The 11,143-nt window shown below is 37.0% G+C and overlaps 1 protein-coding gene across 1 annotated transcript; it reads left to right on the top strand.

Annotated features, from left to right (window-relative positions):
• The first annotated feature begins 1,775 nt into the window (after positions 1-1,775).
• mthfd2 (methylenetetrahydrofolate dehydrogenase (NADP+ dependent) 2, methenyltetrahydrofolate cyclohydrolase) lies at positions 1,776-10,594 on the top strand. The gene is made up of 8 exons (XM_060883790.1): positions 1,776-2,005; positions 3,581-3,765; positions 4,737-4,859; positions 5,340-5,492; positions 5,686-5,793; positions 6,602-6,694; positions 6,914-7,039; positions 9,774-10,594. The coding sequence occupies exons 1-8, from the start codon at positions 1,926-1,928 to the stop codon at positions 9,920-9,922; spliced, it is 1,017 nt and encodes a 338-aa protein (XP_060739773.1). The 5' UTR covers positions 1,776-1,925; the 3' UTR covers positions 9,923-10,594.
• Positions 10,595-11,143: the final 549 nt, after the last annotated feature.

Here is an 11,143-nt window from a genome sequence, read left to right as displayed (position 1 = left end):
GTAACACAAATTTCCAAACCTTTATACTTTTTTACCAGGCAGAACTAGAACGAGGCAGCCCATAAATTCTCAAAAACTGTGCGTGTGTCTCCAGTGACAGAACAACAGAAGGAAACACACACACATTTCATTTCTTTTGTGTTGTGATTGTTGCACATTTGATGCCTTGATGAAAGGGCAATAATAAGGAAATACATCTCTACTCCTTTAATTAATTTCAGGAAGCCTCTAGTACTTTCCTTAGTTTCAGGTAAGCTAAAGCTTCTGGTTGCAAAGCTGTTTTTGTTTCTCAAAATATCTTCCTTCATGTTCATCAGAACAAAGAAATTTATATAGGTTTGTAACAACATGAGAGTGAGTAAATGATGACAGAATTTTCATTTTGAGTGAACTATCCCTTTAAATATGTGTGTTCGGCGTTGTGAGAAACGACACGTCTGATGTCATCTGTTTGTCGGCTCTTGCGGCGCTGAGTAAAGTTGAGCACATAAAAAACTCGAAACAGCTGAACTCGACAAAACTGCTCTGTGTACTGTATGCCTGCGCCTCGTCCATTAATTCAATTGTCTATAGCAGAAAAAGTTCTCCCTTACTTCTCAGCGTATGAAATACAAGGTGTGAACTGACTGAAATGCGTGTCTCACGGTGAAGACTTGAGAGCTCTGTCATATGTAACCTAAAAGACAAACATGCGCCTATCTGCTTTGGCAGACACAGAAGACACCTCATAATGTAGCTGCTCTCTCGCACTTTTTACTAAGGTAAACATGCTTTCAATATGAGGCCAGGGGTGCGGGTTTTCCTCCTCGTTTGTGTCTGCATTGCCGACGGTTGATTTTGACATGTTTGTGTTGCTAACTAACGCGTCCCGCCGCTGAGATTGAGTATGGTAACGTGACGAGACTGCACAACTACGTTTGATTGGTGAAACACAGTCACGTGGTAGAGCCTTAGCGGAAGTTTCTGTCAAAATAAAACATTAAAATTGATGCGTAGAATACCAAAGAGGTGAAAAGTAACGAGCTCATTGTAGCCTAATGTAGCGGAGTAAGAGTACAGTTTCTTCTTCACAAATCTACTCAAGTAAAAGTAAAAAGTATAGTGATTTAAAACTACTCCTAGAAGTATAATTTTTTCAAAAACTTACTCAAGTAAATGTAACGGAGTAAATGTAACTCGTTACTACCCACCTCTGGGCTTAACCCTAGGCTATGTGCTTTGGCCTACATACAATTTTGATGAAAGCTACACACAATAAAGCTGACTCAAAATGATTAGTAATATATTTACTTGTTCATGAACTGTAATATACACGATTTTATAAAAACTGGCTGAACATAAAGACAAAGCTAATTTTATCATGCATCTCTTCATAGACTTGTAACGTCTTATTTATAGCTTGCCCTGTCCAATATGGTGGACATGTTGACGTGTCGCGGTCGTTAGACCTTGTCTAGCATGTGGGGTACAATGTCATGACGCTTTGCGCATATTAACTTCCGTTTATTCGTAAACAAACCTTTGCATGCGGTATAGCTAGTCGTTTATTCATTCATTACAATATGAGAAATCACATTCTGAGAGCTTATATATAGGACATCACATCCGGTGTTCCGGATAATTCAGTTCCGCTGTTCCCTTTCCTTAAGAGAGAAACGGGAAGACGATTAAGCGTCTGCAGATAACTTACAGTAGCGCATTGAGCAGCTCTGAGACATGTCTCTACAGTAATGAGCTTGTTTTAAGCCCCGCCCACTCTGTGACGCACAGTTCCGCATGTGACGGACGAGGAGGAGATAAAACAGCGTGTTCCGCTCCGGTGTCTCTGCGCTGAACACTTTCTGATAGGTCCAGCTTTTTTTGTAGTTTTTTTTTATATATTTATGTGTATTTATTTTGATACTAAAAACTATATAGTTTGAACTATGGCTAGTTTAAGAACCCTGCGGAAACTGTGCCAACGCGCACAACATCACGCGTGTAACCTTCATGTGTCGGTGTCGAGGTAAGTGATTCGTCCCCCAGATGTGAGAGCAGATGTGAGAGCTAAACGAATACTCGGTGTTACAGTATGATGTGGTTCAAATAAAACAAGCTGTCATGTATTTACAGTCGCTCTCGACACTTTAACAGCGTGTCCCTTTATTCGTCCTGCTGATATTTCACTTAGGAACACATTTTGGCGAACGCAGTTGACTTATTTAGATGCTGTTCAGATAGAGGCTTTTGCATTAGGAAAATGTCTGTGTTTTATGAGGGATTTTAAACCCGAACGCGAGCCCGTTATTAGCGCTCATTAGCGCGCGCCCTCGTGCGGCTCGCCGGCGGATCGCGCGTCACTTGTGGATGATGAAACACTGTACAAATCTTGCAAGCTTAGCAAAGCCAGTGCAGGAGTCTAACCGTGTTAAACAGTGTATCAGCGATAAACCTCGTAAGGATTCGAATATTGATCTTAAAGTTTGTCGTCGTGTGACGCGTACAAAATGGATGATACATTCGAAGCAGAATCAGAAAGAGCTTTATTGCTTTTGCGCCTACAAGGAGTTTGTCATATGCTTCCAGTACACAGCACAGAGACAATAAAACACAGACAATAAAAATAAGATGAGAATAAAATACACGTATGTAAATGCAAATTGAAACAAAAAAATTAAATAAAACAAAATATTTGTTTAAAAAAAATAGGGAAAATAATTGAAAAAAAAAAGATGTACAGTTGTGCTATAGATTTTCTGTTTTTATTTTATTTAATTATTTATTTTTTAAATAAAAACAAAAAATTGCACGTGCATTGCATGTAATACACATGGGAGCCTCCAATGGACCTGTGCAGGTAGGTATGCATTCTGCAAATTATTACAGGGAGGCATTGCGTCATCGCACACTAAGGTTTTTCCTTCCCCAAACTCACCAGATTTAAACCATGTGGCAATGGTGCTGCTCAGAATCAGCATTTTAATGAACAGTGAGCCTTGAGAGGTAAACTCTGATATGTATATTAATTACAGGATCTCTTTTTTGGCTTGTAAATTAGTCATCTGGCCATCTAATAAGTGCATGTTAATGCTAATTGAACAGGTCATCTGCACGATCATCTGTGGCCTATAGTTTCCCTGAATGAGACAGCACATGACTTTGTTACAAACTCATCTTGCATATTAAAGTAAAATAAGACGTTTTTGGTTGCTCAAGTTCACACTAATCCAGGCACGTCCAGGGAGATGGAACACGCTTATGAGGTTAAAGTAAGACAGCTGAGCTGAAGCTGATATCTTTGAACAGTGTCACTATTGGCTGTGATAAGTTCCAGTTTAGTTAAAAAGTCTTATCATTGGTGGACAGAAAGTTTAATAAGTGCACTCTATGTTGCCAAAAAGTGGGATCTTGAGGATCTGCTAAACCAGATCTTAAGAGACTGAAAATGTATTATTTCCAATCGGATGCCGCTTATTCCAAAATAATGTTCAAAATTATGGATAGCCATTACCTTCTGCTCCTTTAACAGGCCTCTTACACCATGCCAAATACAGCTTTGATGTCATACTCTCTGCTATGAAATGTAACTCTTCTCTTTCAGGCCAGAAGCTGTGGTCATCTCAGGCAAGAAGTTGGCCCGTCAGATCCGTGATGAGACACGTGTTGATGTGGAGAAGTGGATTTCAGCCGGCAACAGACGACCTCATCTTAGCGTGGTGCTAGTGGGCGACAATCCTGCCAGCCATTCTTATGTACTCAATAAGACCCTTGCTGCTGCTGATATAGGTAAGGAGCAATGGTACACTATATATTGAGAAAAAATATTGTATAAATATAGCAAAAAAAAGTATATTATAATTAGGGCTGCACAATATGGACCAAGAAAGTGATAACAAAGTTTAATGGATTCCACAATTTTTTACTTTTTTGCTTTCCCCATTTTCTCCCCAATTTGAATATTTGAATGAATATTTAAAAAAATATTTAATTTCCTTACACTATTTGTCACCTGTAATAGATGTAAGTCTCAGCCTAACTACACCCCATCTAGTGTACTATATCCACAGCACTCCATTTGAGATTTAACGACATAGAAATGTAATAGTAAGAGCCAAGTGTACATCAGTAACAGTAAACATCATTAAAGATAAAGTATTTAGTTTATTTTACAATTAAAATGCAATTATTCAAAAACATTTGCTAAACTTTTCTTTATACAAAAAAATCTTTTTTTTTTTTTTTTTTTTTATTTCTGAGGCCATACACTAAAAATCACCAATAATGCATACACACTAGAGTTGCACTGTTATGGTATGCTGGTTATTCAGCTGTATGATTGATTGGTTCCTTCATGACTTTTTTTACCCGCCAGCCACCATCACTGCATAACAGGAAAACCCTTACAAGACCTGCTGTTTTGCAGATGGTCTGACCCAGGTGTCTAACCATCAAATCACATAGATCCTTACTCTTGCCGATTTTTCCTGCTACTGACACATCAACTTTGATAACTGACGGTTCAGTTGCTGCTTAATATATCCCACCCTTTCACAAGTGAAATGAATAACATTATCAACATTTTATTTATTTTACTGGAATAGACAAAGAGTTTTATAGGCATCGCCAAATGCAAATTATATTGGTTCTATGCATTGTGATGTTGCCTTCCAATTCATTTCAGTAATGTAAATTAATTATTTTTTGTTAACACAGATGTTGAAGTGGTTTTAGAGAAGATTTTTTTTATACTTGTATAGGTATCACAAGTGAGACCATATTAAAGCCCTCTTCTGTCTCTGAGGAAGAGCTGATGGAGCTGATTGATAAACTCAATTCTGACCACAGAGTGGATGGTCTTCTGGTGCAGTTGCCTCTGCCTGGTAGGATTATAAATTAAATTTAAATCTCATTGTACCTTTCTATATTGCACCTTTTGTATACAGTCAGCTTCAGAATTATTTGCATAGGTGAGACTTCTGGTTCATGCACAAAAAGTGAAGTGCTATGATCTCAAAACAATCCCCAAATTTAAACATCCATAATGTGTGTATAGAATGAAATTTTTTTATACTTATTTCGCTCATTAAATAAATGTTTCAGATAATTCTCTAGTTTAAATTTGGTCTGTAATATTGAGGTATCTGTTGCTCTACACATTTGACTGTCTATTATTAATGTAACACCATGGAACACAAGAATGGATGTGTCAGACAAGTAAATATATACCTACAAAGTGATTTGTATTGTATCTTTATCTGATGAATGCTAACTATTTGTATAGGTCTGTCTTTACATGTAAAAAATCTGAAAACTTTTTTCTGATTGCAGTCTTTAAATCTATGTGTCTCTTTGACCCTCAGACCACATTGATGAGCGGCGTATATGTAATGCAGTCTGTCCTGCGAAAGATGTTGATGGATTCCATGTGGTCAATGTTGGTCGTTTGTGCTTGGACCAATCCTCCATGTTGCCAGCCACACCTTGGGGAGTATGGGAAATCATTAAGCGTACAGGTTAGAAGTATTTAAGATCACAAATTAGAGTTTAAAATGGGACCCAGTCCAATTAGTATAAACCTTAACGCACAGAATCTATGTTTTACAACTGGGTGAAAAACTATACATACACACTAGACTTCACAATACTGTGAAAAAGTAGTATTAAGTTTTAAGTTGTGTTTCTAAATACTCTATTCTCTAATCAAAGGCATTCCTACTCTGGGAAAAAATGTAGTGGTAGCTGGACGATCTAAGAATGTGGGCATGCCAATCGCTATGCTTTTACACACAGATGGAAGACATGAAAGGCCAGGAGGTAAGTCATTTCTGTAGTAAAGTCATTACTGCTTTACACTGTTACTGTAAAGGAGACTGCAACGATTCTATCTCCATTATTGGTTGTTGAAATAAAACAAACAAATAATCTGATATGATTCTGAAATTGCTATTTATTTTAATTCATACATTTGACATGTTAGACTAAAATATTATACTGAATTACAGTTCATTTATTTAAAATAGTCTAATTTAGCATAGAAGGGGCAAGGTGGCTTAGTGGCTTAGGGGCAAGCGAGGCACGTTCGCCTCACACCTCCAGGGTCGGGGTTCGATTCCCGCCTCCACCTTGTGTGTGTGGAGTTTGCATGTTCTCCCCATGCCTCGGGGGTTTCCTCCGGGTACTCCGGTTTCCTCCCCCGGTCCAAAGACATGCATGGTAGGTTGATTGGCATGCATGGTAGGTTGATTGGCACACTACGGAAAATTGTCCGTAGTGTGTGATTGCGTGAGTGAATGAGAGTGTGTGTGTGTGTGTGTGCCCTGCGATGGGTTGGCACTCCGTCCAGGGTGTATCCTGCCTTGATGCCCGATGACGCCTGAGATAGGCACAGGCTCCCCGTGACCCGAGGTAGTTCGGATAAGCGGTAGAAGATGAATGAATGAATAATTTAGCATAGATTTATACTTTAGTTTTGTTGGAGGGAGGAACTATTTTACGGATTTCACAGTAAAGCTCAATTTATGTTCTTGTTTATTGTGTCATTACCTGAATGTTTCAGTTTTTGCTAAAATATACCAGAATAACTGTTCATACAGTTTACATTGATGGTCTTCTGCTTTGTTAGGTGATGCTACAGTTACTATCTCTCACCGTTACACACCTAAGGAGCAACTTTGCCAGCACACAAAAATTGCTGACATCATTATTGCTGCAGCAGGTAACAACCTTCTCTGGTTTTACTCTAATTTTTAAATGTGCTCTATTTTTATAATGTATAGTAAATTCATACCTGTTTAGTGTGAGAATCAAAAGAATGGCACTGATTTTATATTTTCCTAACTGTTGTTTCTTAACTGTATATCTGGTGGTTTTACGTATAGTTGCTCAACATTTTCTCTCAGGCAATTTCTTTAGATTTTCTCTAATTTTCTTGAAGGCATTCCCAACCTCATCACTGCAGATATGATAAAAGAAGGAGCAGCTGTCATTGATGTGGGCATTAACAGAATACAGGACCCTGTGACTGGAAAGGACAGACTTGTTGGTGATGTGGACTTTGAAGGTAATGATGGAATTAATTGGAACTGAAAGAAATCAGTCCTCTGGTCAGCAACATCGCTGTCTGGTCTCTCTAGTGCATCACTAAGCAGTTTTAGTCTATAAGGTACTGTTCAAATATAAGTTAATGACAAACAGGACCTTGAGGAGCCAGACAAAATTTGGTACATTATATAAGATGGTAAGAAATCTAGAGTGTGCCAAAGAGCCGTGTAATGGAGGCCAGGACCTGTGTTCATGAAAATTCATAGTGCAAATTGTTGCTCCTAGTTATAAAATGCTACAAAAAATTCTTAGAAAAAGAAGATCCTAGTGAAAATAAAAATTATTCACAAAGCATCTTAACCCTTAAAAGAGCCCATAAGGTGAAAAGGTGTTGGGAGAAGAGAGACGTTTAAGAGTTTCTTTAGCAGAGGAGAAAATGGCCAAAATGTAAAAAGCTTCCACCCGAGAGCTTTATATGTAAAACAGGTTCATAAAAATATACATTTTAACTTTTATTGTAAATCTACACATATTTTTACTGAAGTAAAGCAGAATCTAACACCTAGCAATTTAAAGGACAAATCGAAAAACTTCGTAAACATGTTTTTAATTTTTACTCCTGTAATCATTCATTACACGACACAAACATTACACTGGTTCAGATAGCTGAGATTCTACAGAATCCAACGGTATAACATGACACTAAATTTGCTCTTACCTTTGGTGTTTCAGGATTATAAATGATATTCCAAGAGAAAAATTCAGTTGAATTACAAACTTTTTTCTGTCTGCCACTAAAAGAAACTTCTGCTTATTGTCTGTTACTTCCTGTGTCTGTGAGAGACAAAACCAAGAAGTCCATTGGCCATCATTCATGGATCATTCATGATGCACTAACTTTACTGCATTACTATGGATTAAGCTTCAAAATTCGCAAATCTGTGGCTTTTCTTTCCATTCTATAGGATTAAAACTTTGGAATGGATCATAGTCATGCGCATCTCTGTACTCTAGGTAGTGGTTGGTAGATTCCAAAACAAACCCAAAATAGTTAGATTTGGATGCAGTGAACACCTGTAGTGTGACATATAAATCAATTAAATAAAGTTTTATAGCTTATAAAACTCAGATACAGAGGTGTGCCAACATGGCACAGGAGAGTGTACCACTACAAAAACCTCTCTCTCATATCTGATACTGTACACAATAGATAAATGAAACTTGAAACAGTTAATGGTGAGATGTTATACAATAGATTTCTGGAGTTTTTAAGCTTTCACTGCATGAATTCGAAGAGATATCCTGCCTAATATTTTGTCCGACTGAAGTTTTATTTTTTTATTTTTCCGGTGTTCCATCTTCTCTTACTCTGATCTGGTAATATACATATACTTATTTTAACACTTCTGCAGCAGTCTAAAGTGTCACCTTTATTTTGGTACCAGAGTTATTGAATTACATGCTGAGAAACCTCAGACATTACAGAAGATGCCAACATGTGCCATCATGGCGCAAAGGAGAGTCCACCTAGACATCCTTCTAAAAAAACCTCTCTATAATATCTCTGATACACAATAGATAAATCAGTCTTGAAAAAGTTAAAAGTGAGATGTTATAAAATAGATTTCTGTAGGTTATCAATGATTACATAGGGATAGTCTTTCTGAAATTGAAAATCTTATTCAGGTGTATTTTTTATTTTTATTTTTATTTTTTTTTGCTGTGTTCCATATTCTCTTACTCTGACCTAGTTTTATTTATTTATACATATATATTTATTTTAATCTTACAAGTGTTATGTTTATTTTGGTACCAGAATTATTCAAATACACCTTGTAGTTTTTGAGATATACTTTAAAATAGAGCATGTCATTTAAAAACAAAGAAAAACAGGCAGAAAAATAGGCCTACTGTGGTAGAGGTTTATAATGATAGTTATGCTACAGATTCAATTGTGTGGGAATTATTTTTGTGACCAATCATATTAGATATATATATTCTGTTGCTATGGCATTTTGAGATATGGTAACATATCAGAAACAGAGCCGAAATGCCATAGCATCAGAAAAGATATAATTTGGCACTTATATTTGGCATGCTTATATTACATTTGTTTCATTACAAATGTTAGTGTATCTCTAATATGATCGGTCACAAACGTAATCCCTACATGATATAGTCTCAAATATCTTAACCTGGGGGCAATGTGAATGTTTATAATAGACCAGATTTTAAAACACTCCTATTTATTATATTTTTATTGGACAACTAATGACAGTCTTCACAAGAATGTGTCAAACCGAGTAATGCCCTGCCTCCTCTCTAACATAAAAGTTTTTGTGTTTTCCTTGCTCAGAGTTGCTGCAAGTTTGGTGCTGAATCACTCTTAAGCTAATATTGCTAGTTAGAGAATTTTAAGCTAAATTAGGAGCTCTCGGAGTTCATACTTGGAATCTTTATGGATACATGCCCTGACATTAGGCTGCTCAACTTCTATTGTGAGAAGTATGAACAAATGCACATATGCATGCACAATTACACATAAATAAAGTAGAATAGTAGTATGTAAACTCTTGTTGCTGGAGAAAATCAGAAAATACAGAAAATGTAAATCCATGGTGTCCATTGTAATTTTAGAGGTGGATGAGGTCATTCATCTTTTGGACCAATTTTGAAACTGTTTGTTAAACCCTCTTTCTTACAAAAACTTTAACTCCTATGATGCTGATACTAAATCTTTCTTGCTTTTTTAGGGGTACGAAAGAAGGCTGGTTATATCACTCCAGTCCCAGGAGGTGTTGGACCCATGACTGTTGCAATGTTAATGAAAAACACTATTAAGGCAGCGAAAAATCTCCTTTTGACCCCTCCAGAGCGGATGCGTATGGTAGCTTCCTCCTAACATCCCTCTTTACCATGCTGCTTGTGTTTCAATAGCTCCAAGTCCTATTTTTGTTTACATCAGTTTGTTAATCACAACTCAATTCAAGTGTTCTATGGTGTGAACTATTTGAATAAGAGACTCCTTCACACATGAAGACTGAAACACATTTATGAGAGCCTTGATAAATCACCTGAATTGGATGTGTTAAATCGGGTGAAACATCGCAGTACATCGTTCTTCCAGGAGTCGAGGTCTTCACTCCAAATCTAGATAAGGTTTCAACTATGTTACCTGCTCATCACAGCTTGAGAGCTTTGCTGTTAGACCTTGTCTTTACAGCCCTTTCTATATAGTTTGTTATACTTTGTAAAAATAAAATGTCAGTTGCAAATACAAAAATATTTATTTATCTTCAATGCAAGTGCATTTTTGTACAGAATCACAGTATTAAAACTGTTACTTCCTTGTGACTATTTAATAAAGGAAGTACACTTGAACACTGCTGTCATGTTATACCTGCTGTACAGCATGTAATTTTGGAACAGTGAAAGGGATACGTGATCACTTTTTGCTCTATGAGTCTTGATAAACACATGGCATGTCAGAGTTCTGTATGAGAAATGAAGCTTTAAGTTAGCACTGCAGGTGCCTTTGTATGTGCAAATCAAATAAAGTTTGAGTTACATGTGATGGTCTTTATTATGTTTTATTTCTGTATAGCGTAATGACCTACAGCTCACTTCAGGCCCGTAAATTTCAATAAGCTATACTGTTGCTAGTACTGTTGCTGATAACCGCAGTATACCATATTGGCTCTAGCTGTCTGTGAAACCCGTCATTCTTGCTGCTTCCAGTTCATCCTGCAACACGTCTTGAGTAACTCTTACCTTCCTTATCATAAGTCCGAGAGGGCATTGTGAAATTGTACATGCTACAGCTGTCTGGGAACAATTAGTTCCTTTTCCATTTGAATATGATCAAACCAACAGTACTTACATTCATGCATTCATTCATTCATCTTCTACCGCTTATCCGAACTACCTCGGGTCACAGGGAGCCACAGTACTTACAAAGATGTTTAAATTATTTGCTATGATTCTGTTGTTTAATGTCCCTGAAAATGTTCAAAGCTCCTTCAAGTCATCATAATTACTACTTTTGTATAAAATCTTCCCTACCAGTTGCAACGTCTGTTATAAGGGCACCATGTACAATTTGCCCAAGACCAATTTTTGAACT

Source organism: Tachysurus vachellii, chromosome 12 (assembly GCF_030014155.1).
Source record: "Tachysurus vachellii isolate PV-2020 chromosome 12, HZAU_Pvac_v1, whole genome shotgun sequence".
Classification (NCBI taxonomy): Eukaryota; Metazoa; Chordata; class Actinopteri; order Siluriformes; family Bagridae; genus Tachysurus; species Tachysurus vachellii.
The sequence above is the reverse complement of the archived record's forward strand: the minus strand, read 5'-3'. Positions and strand labels throughout refer to the sequence as shown.